The sequence below is a fragment of the Triturus cristatus genome, chromosome 6 (assembly GCF_964204655.1).
Source record: "Triturus cristatus chromosome 6, aTriCri1.1, whole genome shotgun sequence".
Lineage (NCBI taxonomy): Eukaryota > Metazoa > Chordata > Amphibia > Caudata > Salamandridae > Triturus > Triturus cristatus.
In genome coordinates this window covers 1,669,846,909-1,669,867,189 of record NC_140589.1, presented here as the reverse complement: position 1 = coordinate 1,669,867,189, position 20,281 = coordinate 1,669,846,909, and the positions used below count along the sequence as shown (strand labels likewise).

General features: G+C 45.7%; 1 protein-coding gene across 3 annotated transcripts in view; it reads right to left on the bottom strand.

The window, feature by feature from the left end:
* The window catches only part of SERTAD4 (SERTA domain containing 4), a 64,072-nt gene that overhangs the window by 31,587 nt on the left and 12,204 nt on the right, over positions 1 to 20,281 (bottom strand). For 2 of the 3 annotated variants that reach the window (XM_085612837.1, XM_085612839.1), the window contains exons 2-3: positions 13,288 to 13,476; positions 6,468 to 6,583 (exon numbers count right to left, since the gene is read on the bottom strand). In XM_085612837.1, coding sequence (XP_085468963.1) covers positions 6,468 to 6,583; positions 13,288 to 13,459 — 288 coding nt within the window. In that variant the 5' untranslated portion in view covers positions 13,460 to 13,476. Of the gene's footprint in view, positions 1 to 6,467; positions 6,584 to 13,287; positions 13,477 to 13,802; positions 13,937 to 20,281 lie in introns of those variants that run through there. The other variant, XM_085612838.1, reaches the window with a different exon arrangement.

Here is a 20,281-nt window from a genome sequence, read left to right as displayed (position 1 = left end):
GGCATCAGCCACACACATGCAAATAACTCTGTTATTTGTGACAAATATGATTTTTAATTTATGCAAAGGCAGAGAAACAATACTTTGTATGAGTTTTGTGTTTTGAGTAAACCCTCGAATGTAATTCTTTTGTGCAGACAGACTCCTAAGGGTAAATTAGGCACTGTGTGTAATTTTAGCAAATATCACACCTAATATGCTTTGAAATATTTTGGCATTTCCCATTGTCTGTTGTTTGTACTGGGCTACGCTAGTTTTTATGGCTTTAGTTAGGTTGATATGGCTTTGTTTGGAGTTCTAGGCCTGTTGGTGTGGTTCCTACCCCATTACACCCACTTTACAAGAATTCTAAGGGGTTTTGTGCTACGCGACTAGAATTAGATTACTCAACATTATGTTGTTACATATATATTATAATTTATGGAATAATAAAATGTAAGAGGAGAGAGGGAGAATTTCAATATCAGTAAATAAGCCCAGTTCTAGAAATCCTTGGTATAGTGAAAGGGAAGGGGCATGGGGTATTGAGGCTGACTTTGTGACATCGAAGATTTGCTCAGGTAAAATGGGTCATGCTGAGTGCGCAGGGTAAGTTGATACTGGGAGACTGAGTATAGGAGTAGTAGGAAGTGGGGACAGTTTGAAAGTTGGAAGTATTTAGAGGTCAGGAGGGATGTGACAAAATATAGGGTAGCTTCGGTGCTGGGGAGGAAGTTGGAAGGGAATACTTTACAACTGGAGGTAGTTTCAGCATTGGAGGGGTAGTTTGAAGGTGGAGTTCGCATGAAGGTAGGTGTAGTTTGTTTGAAGGGGTGACATTGTTCTAGAAGGTAGTAAGTGGAGATACTCTGACTGTAGGCAGAGTTCTTTGACAATAGAAAGTAGTTTGAGTGGAGAGGTAGTCTAAAAGTATGGGGTAGCGAGAAGATGGGGTAGTTTTGTTTTTGGAGAGGTTGTTTTGGTGCAGTTTGGGTGAAGGAGGTTAGGTTGAAAGGGAGGGATCATTTGAGTATAGAAGTGCTAGATTGAAGGTAGAAGGGGACAGTGTGAGGGAAGATTGGGATATCTGATGGTTGGGATAGTTTAAGGGGCAGTATTGGGTAAAAGTGCATTAGCCCTGGCTGTGTATTAGTGCCATTTAAAATTAGTTTTAGCCACACTGCAAAGCATCTGCAATGCTGTACAGCATGGCTACAAAGCATTGCCAAATCAATAGCTCTCAGAAGCAAGACCTTTTGGCTTTGCCAGTGCTTGTTTTTGATTACAGCGTCAGCTCAGCAAAGTAAGTCTGTGCTGAAGTGGACATTTACAGCTGAAGAGTGAATGTGGCAAGCAACACCTGCGTGTTCTTAGTAACACACACAAAAAGAGCGCGGGCGATATGAAAGTGCAGAGACCTTGGCATTACTCATGTGCTAACAAGAGATGTTTGTGAGGACTGGCACATATCATGATATCAGGACTCACATTCAATTACTTTCCTTTCTAAACTTTCAGGAATATTGAAACGAGGCACCTTGGGTGCAATTCATTTTAATATTACATTGGGAAACTAAACTGTTATTAGTATACATTGCCACGGTTCCTTCTGCAGATTCCGTGGGTTGTCTCCTCCTAGTATACCCTTTTCCCCCCACAAAAATAGGAAAATATTTCTATAGATTTTTACATCTTTTTTGCGGGCATGGGGCTGTCTGTAGTGACAGGTGCAGGGTCAAGGCTGTCTCTACGCTGGGCCACGGGTCAGATCCCCCTTCTGGCCTGGTAAAAACGGAATTTTACACATTCTACTGCATTCCCTGGCCTGACACTCCAGCTTATTGAAATTCTTTCGGAGCACTGACAGTCTTTAAAAACTCACATTACTATACTGTAGTGACCGTAGGCGACCCTGAGTTGGTGTTGAATGCTCTCTGTTTGGCGGGAGGGATTAGTAGAATGGTTACACTGCTCTCTCCTGGGATGGGTGGGGTCAGGGTATGTAGTTCTTCTGCGGCTGGGGCAGTGGATGGCTCCACTGCTCTCTCCTGGGAGGGGCATGTGGGATGGCGTCTACTGAGCTCTCATGGGGGGCTTGGGTGGAGTGAGAAGGCTTTCACTGCAGGGCTGGTACTGCCCCAACTACAGAACTCAAGTTAGTCTAGTGATCAGGTGCATTGGACTCACCTGTAGTATCCTGAAGGTCCTGCCAGGGGAATCGTGGTCAAACCCAGTTTGGTGGACCGGTCTGCAGACATTGCTGAGGTCACGGACGGGGTAGATAGGGGACAGGGGGACAGGGGACAAGGGTCCTGCACAAGCTGTGATTTTATGAGTGAGATGTCACAAGCAGAGTAGGTAGAACTGATGTAAGTTTTGGGTTTCCTTCTGCTTTTCCTTCAGCGCGTAGCTAGGTGGGGGCCGTCCGCCCCAGGCGGCAATAATTTGGGGACAGGGGCTGTCTAGCCCTGGACCGTGTCATGTATGTGCATGTAACTTGCATGATCGAGGTAACTATTAGCGGCGATACTACGTGTGTCTCTGACCTCTTTCAGGTGCTCGCCATCCTTTTTCTCCAGCACCCCCCCAGGGGGGCGGCAATCTGAAGGATAGCCCCGGGCGCCACAAGCTCTAGCTACGCCACTGCGAGAACCTCAATTCGGCAAGATAACTTTTTTCTTTTTTATTCTAATTTCAAGTCATGGACAAATATTCTTACCTGTTGTTTGGACACCTTTCTCTCCCACAATGGATCTGGCAGTTGTGCAAAGAGGCAGTAAGAACTATCTGCCATTAAAATTGGGTTTCTATTCACCTTTGTGCTTAGCCTGGGACCCCTTTAAGAAACGTTTTTCACATTGGGTGGAATTTAAGCCTAGGAAAGTCAATCAGATTCCTTTGGTGCAGCAGCCACTGGTAGAGACCCTCAGCTACAGCTCTAACAACTGACCGTTAGGAGAGTCAGGAAAAGAGAAGAGCTCAAGAGCTCTAGCATATTTGCTAATAGCATTACTGACCTTCGAGCTATTCAAAAACGCTAGTGGAATGCAAGAAGCGTCACGTCTGGGGAAAGACAATAACTAACATTACTGACTGTTTCTGTGGTCATTAACTGAAATGAAAAAAAGTGTGGCCAGGTTGATGAGAGGCATTACATGACTTCACTGAGCTTAAACAGTAAACCACTTCATCACAAAACATATGTCTCAATTCCCAAAGCTCAAAATCATGTTCTACTTTTTCCACTCTATAAAAAATGTTGGCTGAAATTCTTGTCTATTGAAAGTAGAACTGGTGTTTTCTGACAAGAGTACATGGGTGTAAAGCTTTGGTAATATGAATACAAAAAAGTCCACAGCTTTCACCCTTTGCTTTACTTGCAATAAATCAGTCTGAGATCCTGGATTTTCCTGATGGGACTCTATTAAAGATACTGAGTTAAACAAGTTTCATACAATTGCCATCCTGAAACGAAAAGTTGCCATTCTAATATTCCAAAATAATATTCTATATTGCTATTGATTTCTCTATGTTGGGCAAATTTAACTCCATCAAATGATCACAAGCTGGACAGACTTGCAACAAAAAAAGAAAATGCTAGGTTAACCTTCAATTAAAAAAAAGTGTGCCCACCCAGCAACGGATTTTAAAGTTTCTCAACTGCCAGGAATACCAGATTAAGCACAGCCTTGTTTTTCGTCTGAACAGAGACGTGTGAATATTCTGATCTTTGGGGCTTGACTTAAAAGAGGAGACAATAAAAGACCACCATTGAGGCTTAGTATGTAGCATAAACTTTGGATCAATTTAGGATCATCTAGTTCTGAAAAACAGGCCTACAATTGGGAAAGGATACAGGAATAAGACCTCCACCCCTCGGTCTAGGTCCGCTCTCTCCCCGCAGCTCTGTCGTACCGTCTCTTGCCTCCAGACCCCGACCTACTCCTTGGGAGGTTCAAGGCTGCTGCCCGCTTCTGCGCCTGCTGCCCGCTCCACTGGGACCAGACTGCCTGCAACCACTGTAATCTTTCTCAGCCTTTTTTCTTCATTTTTTCCCTGTTGTGCCACTGTTATTGTGCCCATCTCTGTCTTGCTCTAATTCCATCACTGTTTAGATCTCGCCTAGCGTTGCAGCGCAAATGCGCTGCCATCGCTTTGCGAGGCATGCACTATATACTGTAGTGTGGAAGCTTTGTGGAAGCTCCGCCGACTCTCTGCCCATTGGCTTTTGTCTTAAATGCTGCCTTCTAGTTGGTTTGAGGCTTGATAGTCGCTGCTCATTCATCATTTGTATCCTTACACAGCTGTTGTCCCCTTTTCTCCTAACACTATTTTCTTCCATGTCTCCCCACCCCACCGCCCCCTCCCTCAGTCTGTGACTTCTCACCCTCCCCCGCCCCCCCCCTCCCACCCCTGTTCATGTTTTCTTGCCTGCCGGCACTTCTGTTTTCATCTTTATTATTGCCACCTTGAAATATGCGAGTTCAAGATGCGTGCTGTACAAAAACATCTTGTGTTTAATGAACTAGATTTTAATGTTACTCTAAATATAATAAGACTCTAGGCAACATTCGGATATGCATGGCAACTGACACCTCTTAGTTCACAAATGACATTGTTGTCGGGCGGGAGGAGAGGCAGTGTTTTAACTTGTGCTTAAAACGAGCACTTTTAGTAACTTCCTCTCAATTCAGTGCTATAATCTTGTGTACTGAGGTGACATGCTAAAGAAATGCACTTTTTTGAACTCTGAAGAGACATTATCGCACATTTACATCATGTTAACTGTATGATTAACATGCCTATCATTTTCACGGCTCGCCCACTGGCTCGTATACGCTTGGCTCGTCTCCGCCTGACTCTACCTGTTAATTAATATATTGGCTCGTGCACATCTAACAAAGAGAGATGAATGGATACATGACAGTGAGCCCGGTAGATGGTAGAGAAATAGAATGGTGCAGACCCCTGCTCAAGAAGCTCACAGCTGACCCCACCGACCTCAAGAACTATTGGCCCATCACGCTCCTCCACTTCGCAGCCAAAGTTGTAGAGAAAACAGTCAACAGGAAACTGACACGATTCATTGAAGAGATCACTGTCCTCGACCCGACTCAATCCGGATTCCGAAGCAACCACAGCACAGAGACCACCCTACTCGCCGCCACAGACGACATCCGCACCCTCCTGGACCAAGGTCACTCCGCAGCCCTCATCCTACTCAACCTATCAGCGGCCTTCGACCGCACACTAGCCGCCAGACTACACGACGCAGGCATACAAGGAACAGCCCTGGACTGGTTCTGATCATTCCTCACCGGAAGAAGCCAAAGGATCAGACTCCCACCCTTCCTCTCCGAACCCACGAAAATCACCTGCGCAGTCCCACAGGGTTCATCACTGAGCCGCACCCTCTTCAACATCTACATGGCTCCCCTTGCAGCTATCGTCCAACAAAACAGCGTCAACATCATATCCTACGCCGACGACACCCAGCTCATCCTCTCCCTCACCAAAGACCCCACCACTGCCAAACTCAAATTCCAGAAAGGAATGCAAGACGTCGCAGTCTGGATGACCAACATCTGCCTGAAGCTCAGCGCCGAGAAGACAGAAGTCCTCGTCCTCAGTACCACCCCTTCTGCATGGGACAGCACCTGGTGGCGGACTGCCCTCGGAAGCCCACCTACACCCTCAGACCATGCCAAGAACCTCGGCATCGTACTCGACTCATCACTCACCATGAACCGACAGGTCAACGCCGTCCCCTCCAGCTGCTTCAACACCCTCCGCATCCCCCGCAAGACCTTCAAGTGGATCCCTCCCGAGTCAAGGAAGACAGTCACCCACGCACTTAACACCAGCAGACTGGAGTATACACAGACAATACAGAACACCGCCCCCAGACTCGGCCTTTGGCATCCACCCGGCACGAACACATCAGCCAACACCTATGAAGTCTCCACTGGCTCCCCATGGAGAAAAGAGTCACTTTCAAAATCCTCACTCACGCCTACAAATGCCTACACAACAACGGACCCAAATACCTCAACGACAGAATAAACTTCCACGCACCCAAAAGAAACCTCCAATCTTTCAACCTCGCACTGGCCGAAACCCTGCGCATCCACAGAGCCAGAGCAGGCGGAAGATCCTTCTCTCACATTGCAGCCAAGACCTGGAACGAGCTACCGGCAGCGATCAGACGCGCCCCCTCCCTGAAAACCTTCAGGAAGACCCTCAAGTCCTGGCTCTTCGGCTAAACAGCTCTGCGGACCCCCCCTCAGCACCTTGGGAACCTCACGGGTGAGTAGCACGCTTACTATTCCCTGATTGTTTGATTGACACTTTAAAAGTGATAAATAACTACTTCCCTCTTCACTAACTCATTTGAAGGATTTCCGCTAATGAATGACTCATCTTTCTTATATCACACAATGACAATTCACAAAAAAGGCAGCAAGAAAAATCAAAGATGGAACACCTACTTTTTGAGCGGAGTTGCTGAGCTGCGGATGGAAATCCTCGTCTTCTATATACTTCCTTTTAAAGTATACAATCTTGGATGTTGTTATTGGGTTTGAAACTCCCCTGTAATGCGGTTCTGTGGAAATAAATTAGATCAGCTGAGGCAAAAGTGACATTCAACATATATGGTCTTCGTGACGCACTCCTGGTTTAGTAGCTTAAGATTTGGGGTGGCTGTGTTATTTCTGAAATGTAAGGAAGATTCGAACCATAGGCTGAGAAAGTGTTTTGATCTTCAATGTGTCATTTGAGTGGGTTGCTACGCTGCCTCTGATTCTGTTTGAGCTGTCCTTTCTAAGGCTTTTAAAATTAGGATGATCTGCCGTATTCAAGAAAGGAGCACTATTCTCAGTGAATTGAGTTTATATTATAAACAGCAGGTCAAGTTGATGAAGGTCAATACGGTCAGCAATTTTGTGTCTGTGTTTAATTGCTGAACATTCATTACATAAAATGGCATTGATGTTAGGGTTTGAAAGATGTTTTATCAGAGGCACGCTTTGCAGTGTCATTGAGTGGTTAAGGGCACTGACTCTTTATGGGTTTCAATGGTGGCTGGAGCCTGTATTACTGAGGTGGTTAAACAAAGACAGTAAGAACTCTGGGGAGTACGTTCTATGCTTGATCTCATATTCTTGGCATGTTTGAGCAGCCTGGTCAGCAGCTGGTGGTACCTAAGCATGGACTGGTGGAGATGGGCTTGCCATTGGCATGCCTATGGCTTATCAGAGGCACGCCTGCAATGGAAGAGTGATTAAATAGTTGACCACATGCCTATAAATTGTGAATTGTGGACAACTAGACCTAAGGTGGAAGTCAATAATGGCACATCCGGACACTCCAAAAATGGCTTCAATGAAACACAGTACAACTTTAAACTGGGAAACACAATTTGAAGCAGATTTCTAAAGTAACACAAATAATTGTGTGTGGTTCGACAAATTGAAAGCATTCTTACCATCACCTTTTGTGTGTTTGATGTACCACCCTAACTGGCAAGGGTATTCCCAGACATGTGTCCTGTGCTTGCTGTACCATTGAAACCAAGCTACATCTGATTGACGAGCCCCAATAAGGGCTCGTGTTCTGGTTCAAGAAGGACTTGGACTGGCAGTTCGGGCAGGACTATTCCTCTTGGAGCAGGGTGGAGACTGATGTGCATGTGGCTGGGACCAAACTGAGGTGGCACGTGGGCAAACTAATGATGGGTTGGAATGCTACTCAGACTATTTACCAGTAGTTAGACTAATTGCAAGCATTCTTCCCATCACCTTTTGTGTCTTTAAAGTGATCCCTAATCAGGAGATAAAGACTTGGGCGGCACCGTTTAAGAAAAAACTATGGGCCATCACACTAGAAATAGAGTGCAAAATATCTATTTACTAGACTGAACATATGCAGGGAAATGCAAGAAAATCAATTAACAAGCAAAAATCACTACCCCTATGACTTTAAACTGATAAAAACACAGGGTTTTCTGAAAATTCAGGTGCATGGCTGCAATGGAAGAGCACTTAAGTAACCAATAGCCAGCTTCAATTGCAAATTGTGGACAACTAAACCACTGACTGACACAAGACGGCAGCCTATATTGGCACATTAGGGTGGTCATGCAACTACTTCAGTGAAAAGCACAATGCAACTTTAAATTGGGACACAATACAAAGCAGCTGTCAAAAGTAACGGATAACCAAAAACATAGACTAGCTGGCAGCACTTCTTATCAAACATATGGGGTGTCACACTAGGCGGAATGCAAACATCTTGTTTGACAGATCGTACAAATGTATGATAATGTAAGGAAATCAATGATCAAACAAAGGTCACTAACCCATTAATGTTTAATTGATTAAAACACAAGCTGATCTACAATTAAGATGCACAGATGGAAGACAGCTCAAACAGCCGGCAGCAGGCATACACATCGAGAAATGAGGAGAACTAGACTGCTGATTAACCCAAAATGACAGTCAGTAATGGTACATTAGGACACTCACAAAATGGCTCCTGTTAAAAACACAATGCAACTTCAAGTTGGAACACAATATGAAGCAGATGCTCAAAGTAACCAAAGGAGAAAGGGTACACAGCCTAGTGGGTGACACCTTTTACCAAATATCTACAGGCCATCACACTAGAGACTGTGCAGAAATCATAAGCCATTGCCTGTAAATAGCAAAATATAAATCCATTACATTCTTTTCCACTCCAGGCATTTAGTACAGCTATAAGTGTGATCACTTTTTTATAATGCCTGTTTAGTAAGAATAATATAGGTCTTTAGCTTGTCAACATATAAAACCGTAATAATAAATATACTAAAATATGTACTAATTATAGCGAGGTTTGTATATTGTTTGTCAATGACTTTCAGGTTTTATACTTTACCAGGGCGACATTTTGCAAATGTGTCATTCTAATGTACTTTTTTAAAATCGTCTTGCAAGTCCTCGGAAATGTCAGCTTGTCTTTTTACTAATTGTTTCTTATCTAACACACAACATTTAAACGCCTTGTAAATGAACAGTACAAATATTTCAAAATATATCAGGAATCACGAAATAACTTTTTTTTGTAATTCAGATGTGTGATACAAACAAAGATTTAAATAGGAGCAAAACAAATCAGAACACTGTACTTGGTGATGTGCAAATAAAGATTTGCAGAAACTCAATTTCCCAACACTATACACAATGTAGTTTTATCCGTAAATCCATGTCAGTGGCAAATGTTGTGGCCACTTCAATGGAAAATCTGCTGATTGCAAAAAAGTGTGCTACCTTCAGGTATACATTTATTAACTGTGATAGTTTTTAAACATTCTTGCTCCCATCCTGATGACAATGTGGTTAATGAACTAAGGCAAGTCAGCGGTCATGTGTATCCTATCCTATATGTGGCTAGATTTGTATTATATATGGAGCCTGCAGGTCTAGTACAACATTTTTATATGATTTTTCAAGGCCTGCTATGGTATGAAGTGCTTTGTACGTGTGGGTGAGAAGTGTGCGTGCTTGTGTATCGGGAGACAGTGGAGTTCCCTTAAGTGAGGTGTGATGTGGTCCTGCTGTGGGAGATTGAGAACTAGTCTGGTTGCTGCATTCTGACTGGTCTGGAGTCTTTTTTGAGTTGGTTGTTTATTCTTGAGTATAGGGTGTTCCTGTAGTCCAATCTACTAGTAATGAAAGCTTGGGTGACCGTTCTCCCGGTACTGTTCGGTAGCCACTTGAAGATCTTCTTGAGCATCTTCAGGGTGGAAAAATATGATGATGCAACTGCGTTAACTTGAACAGGCGTACCCAGTTTGTTATTTATAATGATTCAGAAGTTTCTAGCTTGCGTGCTGGGCATGGGAGCAGGTCCGAGATCTGTCCGACACAAGTGAAATCCCACGGCAATATGATCTTCCCGAAAATTACCACTACAGTCTTGTCAATTGGGCAGTTGGACTTCTTCTAGGTGGCTACTTCTGCCATGCACGCAGTGAACTTTCTTCTAGTGCAGGGTGTTTTATCCAAGAGGGATAGTATCAGTTAAATGTAGCCTGCGTAGGTAAGGATATTGATGTTCTGAGCCCAGATGGGGTTTGCTCACGGGGTCCTGAATATGTTGAAGAGGGTCAGACTGAGAGAGGATACCTGCAGGACTATACAAATGAGTTCCTGTGCTTCTGGGGAGTATGGTGGCATGCTGACAGTTTGGTAATTCCAGTGGGAAACGTGGAGATCCACTGGACAGCACGGCCTTGAATGCCCATGTCGTGGAGTTATCTGACCAGAATAGGATGGGAGATGGTGCTGAACACTGCAGAGTGGTCTAGAAGGTTGAGTGCTGCAGTTTCTCCTCTGTCAAGGAGCTTCTGTATGTTATCTGTTGCTGCAATGAGGGTGGTCTCAGTGCTGTGGTTAGGTCTGAAGCCTGATTGTGTGGTGCCAAGAAGCTGGTTGTTGGTGAACTGGTCAGAGAGGCGTCTGTTAATGGCTTTCTCCGGGACATTGGGGGCAAGAGTCTGGTGATGCCTCGGAGTATATGTCCATCATGCTTTCTGTGATTTCCTCTGCACTGATAGTGTCCCATGAGGTTATTTTGTTTGTCCAGCACCAGGTTTCTGGCAAGGTTCAAGGGGCCTAGTTGTGGGGCAAAGTTGGTGTATGCGGTTATGATCTTGCTGCAGAAGATTTCCAAGAGGTCATCACACTGTGGTTGAGTTGAGTTGATGTTGCTAGCGACTACTATGGGTGTGGTGAAATCCATGGCTTTAGCAAACATTTCTTAGATGCTGTTGGAGCTGGTGTTGATGTGTTTGGCTACAACCTTCCTCCCGGTTTCTCAGATTTACCGGCTCAGGTACCGGCTAAGGGCAGATTTGAATGCATCTTTTTCCATCTTCCCCAGGCTTGTTCTCCACCTCTGTTCTAGTTGTTTGCAGTGTGTTTTGCCCATTCTGAGACCCACTGTGTGCCAGCTGGCCTGGGTTCTTGTTTTTGCTATATGGCTGTGTTTGCGAGTGGCAAGGGTGTTGGCACAGGCTGTGATGATCCATTTGTTGAGGTTGTCCATGTTGAATGCTAGGTGGCCGTGTGCTCCGGTTGGGTCTTGTGCAGGTTGGGAGTCCAATTCACCTCGGCTAATTTACTCCCGTGTCGGCATGCTAGACTCATCATGGAGGTTCTTCTAAGGTGTTGGATGCTGATTGTGAAACTGACATTGATGTGTCCAGGTGCGGGGTGTGGGTGTTTCAACCGTGATGTTGTTGAAGGATGTGAAGACGGAGTCCAGGATGTGTCCCGCAGAGTTGGTGGGATCTTAGATGCATGCGTTAGTCTGAGGTTTTCAATGCTGTCTAGGAGTGCGGCTGAGTTGGGGTCGCTCTGGTCTTCTAAATGGAAATTGAGAATGACATTTGGTTGTTGATGTTAAGGTCATCCATGTTTCAGTGAGGAACAGGATATCTAAGGCAGTGCCATCCAGCAGGCCCTAGCTCTCTGTGGCATGTTTGCTGAGCCGGCGGGTGTTAAGGAACATTCATAATACTGCTGTGTGGGATGCATGTGTTTGTTAGAGGGTGGTCGAGAGGGTGAGGCTTTGGGTGTTGCTGGTGTTCTAAGTAGGTATTGGACAGTGGGTACAGTGGTACAGGACAAGCGGCAGGAGGTGCAGATAAATGCTTCCTCTGTGTTGTGCGGTGCATCACAGCAGCAGAGTGAGGAGCGGCGGCCCTGGTTGAGGGCATGTAGGAGTGTAGCGTGGTAGTGGTGGATTAGAGGAGGCCCAGGTTTTCTGACAATAGCGCGGGAAATGTGTTGATGCGGTGGTGTAATACAGGTCCCAGCTGCCCCTGTAGTGCAGGGGGGGCCCAAGCTCCAGGGGACCCCCTCAGCACAGTACTCTGGCCGGTGAGTTCCCGATTGAGTCCAGAGAGGGCCCTTCCAAGCACCTTGCAGGGGGCCCCCTCAAGTTTCATTACGCCAGTGTGTGGATGGGTGCAGATGGGCTTGCCTTCAGGGCGCCTTTGGCATGCCAGCGGCGTGTGCGTGCTGCTGCTGCCATTGAGTAGGCCCTAGGAGGAGGAAGAACAGTGGACAGAGCCGAGAAAGAATGCGACAGGCAGGGGAGCAGGAACGGAAGAACGTGACAGGACAAAAACAGCGGTACAGGGGGCAAAAGCAGACAAAACAAATGCACATGAACGGGCAAAAGCAGACAAAACCGGCAAAATACTAAAAAAAACAGTCAAAAGCAGACAAAATAGAGGCACAAAAGTGAACGAAAAATAAGCAGACAAAACAGGCACAAGAGTGAATAAAAATGTGCAAAAGCAGAAAAAAACAGAAGCAGAAGAACGGGTTGAAGTAGACAAAACACAGGCACCAAAACGGACAGAAGAAGACAAAACAGAGTCACAAAAAGCGAATGAAAACCAGGCAAAAAAAGCAGACAGCACAGAGGCACAACGCGTGTGAAGAATGACCAAAAGCAGACAAGGCAGGGTGAATGAGAGGAGTAGAACAGAGGTGAAAGATGAAGGCAAAAGGGTAAGGGGGAAAGAAGCGCTGGAGCCGGGTCCCCAAGGGCCTTGACCGCAGGTAAATCAGGGGGTGGGGGGATCGCTGGCCCTGTGCATAGGCTTAATCCGACTGATTTGTAACTACTTCCATAATCATTCTTTACGCATACTGATTGGTCCAGACTATTTTTACAGTAAAGAAATTCATTGCATGTATACTCACCTTGGACTATAGGAAACAAATGGAGCCATCAGCTCCTGAAAGCCTGCCCCTGTTTATCTCGGCATGTGGCGGTTGTAAGCGTGCTTTCGCCCCTGTGGAGCGCAGCCAATACTTCCTGCTCACCTATTATGGCAGCACAATGCCTCGCTAAAGCAGGGCCTGGCTTTGGCGCGGAGTCTGTGGTAGCTTAAAAGCTTCCTCTCGGTTGTAACTGTGCAGAATAACAATCCATTCCGGAGTACAGAGCAGGAGCGCAGCCCTTCCGCGCGGAGGTGGCACCGTGCCGCTCTTTTGTCATGTTAATGGCTCAATCCGTGTGTGCGCAGAATGGCAGCTGCTTACGCGAAGCGTGCTGTGAGATGGACTCCAGATATGTTCTTTCAGAGGCTTAATTCTCGCCCAGCCTGCTAGCACAACAACGTTTCACTCACTTTCCACGAAATCAATACCCTTGCAATTCATTGCATTAGCTACAGTCAGCGACGGCGGTTTGCGCTTGACGCACAGGCACGTAGGTGCCGTCCGAGGGGGGCGCGCGGAGGGCACGTACCTGCGAAAGGGTGGCATGTTCTGCTGTCCGGGTGCTGCGCGTGCAGCGCGTCGGAGGCGCTGGCTCTTCCGTAACACTCGGACTCCCACAGGCTCCGGTACTCGGGGACGTCAGCGGATCCTTCAGAGGCAATGGGGTCACAGAACCTATTCATGGACAGAACCAGAGTCATGTCTTACAGCCTCGAACCTGCGAAACAAGGGGAAAAAGGTGGGGTCAGCGGTCTCTTAGGAAAGACTGCACATATGACTTGCAACGCTGTTTTCAATTCAGGCCAAAAATACATTAACCGTACAAATAAATGCTGGGACTCGCTGTTTACACGTATTGTCAAACTCCGCTGAGGGTGGTGCAATCGGGTTTACTTCATTTACATTTTGAGCTCATTCTTGCACAAGAGCAAGGGACACACTGGCACGCACACAAATACCCGCTGCCAAGTAGAGAGAAATCTATTTTCAGAAAAACCAGAGGCTCGCCTAAGAGACAGTTTTGAGGTAAACGGACCGCCATACCCAAAAGCTCGCATTTACAGCTGTCCTGCTTTCCATTCCGTCACATCTCCTCATCGACGGAACAACCACCTCGGCGAAGGGCTCCTCCGCGAGTCTGAGGCGGCGGGAAAGCTGTGTGAGTTGTTTCCACTGGCCACAAGTCGGACTAAAATGGATCTGCCTCCAGTCAAAACATTGTGAGATCAAGACAGAAAATTGGCTCCAGTTTCGAGCTGTGAGTTCCAGTCCCGCAGGAGCCAAGCACAACACGGAGAGCAAGCAGAATATTAAACAGGAGCTGTGGCTTCAGGGGCATTCACGTGTCTAGCTTTCCCTCACGCTCTTCCTGCCCCCTGTATCCTTCCGGCCCTCTCACTCCTTCAGTGAAGTCTGCTCTCTCTCTGCCGCACTCATCCTCTGTTTCTCTTCTTCCCTCCGCTCTCTTCATTTCGAATGCCTTTCCTGCCTCACAAGCTGCACATGTCCTCCAGGATTTAGTCTCTGACCATCTCCAAGACATCAGTTTCTCCCTCCCCCTTCCTCTCTCTCCTGCTCTAACGTTGCTTGAAATTCTGTCACGAAGGAATGAAGCCAGTTCAAGTGTTCAAAAAACGTGCTCAGCACATTAACTTTCAGATTTAAACTGGCAAAGGCAGGCACACTGAAAGGGCATCTAAGGGGTGAGCATATGTCCAAGAAGTTCACTTTGCTTCCAGAAGACAATCATTACACATTATGGCCAGGTGCATTTCACGAGCCCTAGCTTCACAAACTTTGTGCATTGTTGAACATATAAGATACTTTATAAAGTGTATAATGTCACAGTAATTTGAATTTTTAAAACTCAATATTGCTTGGTGTCTATGTACCCAAAAATGTATAAGCACTGCTTCCTCATAAAATGGCTGGCCGCTTACATACAGCACTATCGATATTTACATAGGCAGCAAAGTATTAGAAAAGTCACAGAAGACACCTTCTAGAGACTCAGCGGACTCCACATTTGTAAATACCCAAAGATCTTCTGAAAGGGGAAAAGCCTTCCGCTCTAGTCTCTATGTAGCCTGCCGCTTTCTGTGCAGGCCTGCAAATTGCAAGGACCTGCATCAATATCAGACCAGCAAGTCCAACAATCCACCCTCAGATCAGTCATCACTAGGGTTTCCATGAATATTTAGCTGTATAAGGCTTGCTAATGTATATTGCCATATGGTTGCTTGTCAGTGTGTTGTGTAATCTGCATGCTGGTATTTATGAGTTTTTTATTTGTTTAGGTTTACTGTTCTGTACAATTGTGTATAAATACAAGTTCAGGTACATGTCTTTTACAGTGGTATTGTATTGTTTATTGTTTTGCAGTGAAGTTTGCCTATACGCAGTCAAGTGCACGGACCAACAAAAACACATAGAAGAGCTATGGAAATGGCTTTCACAAGGGGGCCTGGAGACGAAAAAGCGTGTGAGTACAAGTGAGACAATTCAGTGTAGCAAATGGCGTGCCCACCATAAGTTGAACACCTCAGTTTGATTTAGTTAGCAAGTGTGTGTACTGAAGGACTGAAGATTTCTGGTTGAGGCATAAGCGCTTATATTTTTTTCCAGGTATATCCAGGGCAAGGGTCATAGATCCATCTGGGGATACATGTCGACACCGTGGATTGGTGCCTAAAGAAACCAAGACAGCAGTGATGCCAACATAGGGGGCACAGCAGTTGTCAACTCTGAATCCAATTCCATCTACACTTTTCACTGTGTGAAACGCAAGGAGTACAAGTAACTCTAAAGGCAGAACAGTTTCAGGTAGGACTTCATGCACCATTAACAATGGGGTTACCATGAGACTCTAGTGATAGACAACTATTGAAAAGACAGATATATATTTTAAACTCATTCCTATTTTTGTGGCACTTTAAATACAGGGACTTTGAATCGAACAGTTAAAACATTCTACATCTTTTTTATGGCACTGGGACTCAATATGACTACTAGGCATGATGTTATATCTACTCAAAGTAGCAGAAACGAGCTCTAATACTCTGTAGTGAGCTAAATACAAGTTGATGTCAACTTATCAGGAAGAAGGGCTACATAACTGTAACTACAGAAGTGCAGAACTGATGATCCTGGCGGGCACAAGTCTCCAGTTTACCAAGGCTAGATTTAGGATCTGAGCAATGCAGAAAAAAATCCCAACAGCTTGAGTAATATTAGACGGTTAATAGCAAATGGACATTCCCAAAAATGTCTGTCTCTTCCTGGTGTGTCTTCTGAATTATTGGCACCTCGTTGAAATTAACGGTATAATTTTATTTTCAACTTTCTTATACATTTCTTATGTCTGTGTTTTTGATAAAACCATGACATGAAAAGTTTTATTTCTGATTGGATCCAATTGTTTTATTAAGATGGATGAAAAATTACATTTTATGTTATGATTTTCTGTCAAGAAATACTCCTCCAAAATAATTTCTCACACACACACATACTCTCCAGGATATAGAGAAGTATACAAAATAAGTGATGGATGGAAAGCTTAAATTAATCTCAGCCACTGATAATTACTTGGCGCCATACCACAATCCTTTTTATTTTGCACACCATGCCATTTCAGTTTGGACCCAGCTATATGCAAATCAGTCTTGACCCTGCTCCAGTGGGAACAGTCCTGCCCGAACTGACATCCCAGGTCTTCCCTGAACCGGAACACAAGCAACCCTAGACCAGTTTTTCCCTAGTTAAGGGCTCATCAGCCAGGTACAGCTCAGTTCCAGTGACTCAGTGTGCACAGGTCCAATTTCTGTGGCATACCCATCCCAGTTAGGGCAACAAACTGAAGTATACAAAAAAGTGATGGATGGAATGTTTGAATTAATCTCAGCCACTCGTAATTACTTGGGGCCGCATCCCAGTCCATTGTTATTTTGCATACCATGCCACCTCAGTTTGGACCCAGCTATATCCAAATCAGAATTGACCCTGTTCCAATGGGAGCAGTCCAGCCCAAACTGCCAAGCCATGTCCTCCCTGAACAGGAACACAAGCAACCCAAGACTGGTTTCGAACTAGTTGTGGGCTCATCAGTCTGGTACAGCTTGGTTCCAGTGACACAGAGTGCACAGGACACACATCTGGGCATCACCGCTCCACTTAGAGCGACAACCTTCAGTATACAGAAAAAGTGATGGATGGAATGATTGAATTAATGTCAGCCACTTGTAATTACTCGGGTCACATCCCTGTCCATCGTTATTTTGCACACCATACCACCTTAGTTTAACCCTGCTCTAATGGGAATAGTCCAGCTCGATCTGCCAAGCCAGGTTCTTCCTGAACCGGAACACAAGCAACCCAGGACCAGTTTTGCGCTAGTTATGGACTCATAAGCCAGGTACAGCTTGTTTCCAGTGACTGAGTGTGCACAAGACCTACATGTGGACATACCCGTCCCACTTACGGCGACAAACTGAAGTATACAAAAAAGTGATGGATGGAATGCCTTAATTAATCTCAACCACTGGTAATTACGCGGGCAGCATCCCAGTACATCATTATTTTGCACACCATGCCACCTACAGTTTGAACCCCGCTATATGCAAATCAGTCCTCTTGACCATACTCCAATGGGAACAGTCCAGCCCGAACTGCCAAGCCAGGTCATCCCTAAACCAGAATACAAGCAACCAGTAGCACCTGGTGTCAGGGTTGAGTGGTGGGGTAGGGGGGAAGGGGAGGACTAACGACCACAACAAAAAACGAATAAAAAATAACGTACCTGCGGCATCACTGCTCTTCTGCTCCTCACCAGCACAGGCTCCCAGAATCCTCTGCGGCCAATCCTGATGCTGCTCTCAGCAACATGAGAGCAGCATCAGGATTGGCTTGAGGGCCCTCGATCTGGAGCCTGTGCCTGCTGTCTCCAACCTGTCAATGCAGCTCGGGTTTGAGACAGCTTCAGTGCGCATGATGGGCAGCCAAACCAACAGCGCACTGACAACAGTGCACACCACTCCCCCTGCGATGGCCCCGCCCCCAAGACTCGCCCAGGAGGGAAAAATAGAATGATAATAAACTTGGCTTACTATCATTTTATTTTTCAATGTTTGACTGCTGGCAGGTGGCGATTAGGATGCTGCCCAAGTGATTACCAGTGGCTTAGATAAATTAAAGCATTCCATTCATCACCGTATTGTATACTTATTGTGTTGCCCTAAGTGGAACTGGTATGCCCAGACGTGGGTCCCGTGCACACTGTGTCACTGGGAACGAAGCTGTACCCAGCTGATGAGCCCATAACTAGGGCGAACCGGTCCTGGGTTGCTTGTGTTCTGGTTCAGAGAGGACCTGGCTTGGCAATTCAGGTTGGACTGTTCCTATTGGAGCAGGGTCAAGACTGATTTGCATATAGATGGGTCCAAACTTAGGGGGCATGGTATTCAAAATAACAATGGATTGGGATGCGGCCTAAGTGATTACCAGTGGCTGAGGTTAATTCAAGCATTCCATCCATCACTGTTTTGTATCCCCCAACATATAGAAGCATGCCGGGGCTGACACATTTGGGAAAAGCAGGTGGGAAGTTTGAGTCGAAAACATGATCAGGGTCAAAGCTTTGCCCTGGCTGTTGTGAAAACCTACGTTAATGGAAGGCTACACAAACTAAGAAGGTGTAGCCATGAAGAGTCCCCAGTTTGGCAGATGCATTCAAAATATTACTTAAAGACATGCTCCATTAAAGTGACCTAGAGCCACTACAGGAGCGTCAGCCCACCTGGTGACAGGTGGATCCTGCGTAAACTGAACTCTTGGACTACCAGCATGAAATAACAATGAATGTTGACCTTGGGATAAACAAAGGCACACTTTTTGTCCCTGCTTGCCCATAACTAGTCCTTACTATTTGCTGTCATTCTTTGTGTCATCTGTTCCTTGCACCTTCCCCCCTCCAATGATTAGGGCTTCATTGCCAAACACCTGCCCGTATACTACTCTGCTGGTCCCTACTTTCTCTTCTACGTGTAGCCTCCTCCACGTTGCCATGAATTCAGATAGCTTAACTACAAAAGTCGACTTGGTTGCCACTCCCTACAACCACCTTCACTCCCACTTATGTTGATGGTTTAACTGTCCACTCAGGCGTTCCCATCCTCAGGACTGCATCTGTCCTCTCTCTTGGTCACATGGTGAATGAATATACTGCTAACACTGGCTCAACCTTCCCTCAATTCTAAATTTACATGCCCCTCAGTTAAGCTTGTGAGCTTTCTATCTGACTCTCCCCTTCAGGACCCCTGAAATGACATTGGTCATTTTCTCCATCACTTTTCTGCATGCTTATGGCTTACATGCTATAAGCATTCAAGATGCTCATTGACCCCTCACCTTACCTCTTGTGCCTTCCAACCCACACTGGCGGATTAGCAGCCAGCTCCCTATGTGCATTTCCCCTGCATGTCTTTTTGAATGCTTGTGAGCTCTTCCCACATAACCCAGTGTGCTATTAGCTTAGCTCAAACATCCTTTCCCCACTTCTGCATACTTCCCACATATGTTGATGGCTACCCGATCTCTCACTTGCTTCCCCTGGACAGCTCTTGTCTTTCTCCCATCCATTTTGCACCACTACAAAAGCATTCGAATTGTAAATTGGCCAGTGCTGAAACAGTAAAATTACTGGAAAAGTCTTTCTTTCTGACTGTTTATGCTTTATAGTTTTAAGTATAGATGAGTATCTTGAGTGCACTCTGCACATGGTACTGACAGTCTGAGTGTGTGGTCGATACTACACAAAACTGAACAATTAAGCACAAAAGTGAAATTAAATCAAATGAAATCTCCACAAGCACATTTCCTAAGTGCTTCCGACTAACTACCCTCCACTCCGCTTCTACCACTACTCTTAGGTTAACTGCATGCATTATCAACCACTAGCACTCTGAAGGCATTACCACAAGCGAGGACAATGACCTGTGGCTACGCTGCGAGTCAGACGTGTGAAATACAGTCCAAAGAGAGATGCAACTTTTTCAGAAAAGAACTGGGATGACAGACTCGCTGTTTGAGATGTAACAGAGTTACCTGCTACACAGCAACAACCTTACCCAACACTGCTCAGATGAAACCCATAACAAAGGAACAACCCTAGATGCCATTATCGCCCAACATGACACAGTCACGATCGACCACATCCTGCCCGTTGACTGGTCCGACCACCACCTAATCCTATTCCGCCTCTCTCAACCGATCATATATCAACCTCCCACCGAGACCTCCCAAATGGAAGAGATATCTAACTCAGATCGCCATGGCCATCCTAGAGGAGAGGGTAAGCTCGCTCCTGCCTATCTCCTCAGACAATCTCTCCACAACAGAACTCACCTCTCACTATAACACCACTATGACGTCCATCCTAGACCAACTAGCCCCCCTGAAATAAAAAAAAAAACAGGAACATTCCATCCAGATCCTGGTTCAACACGGACATTAACGCCGAAAGAAGACAA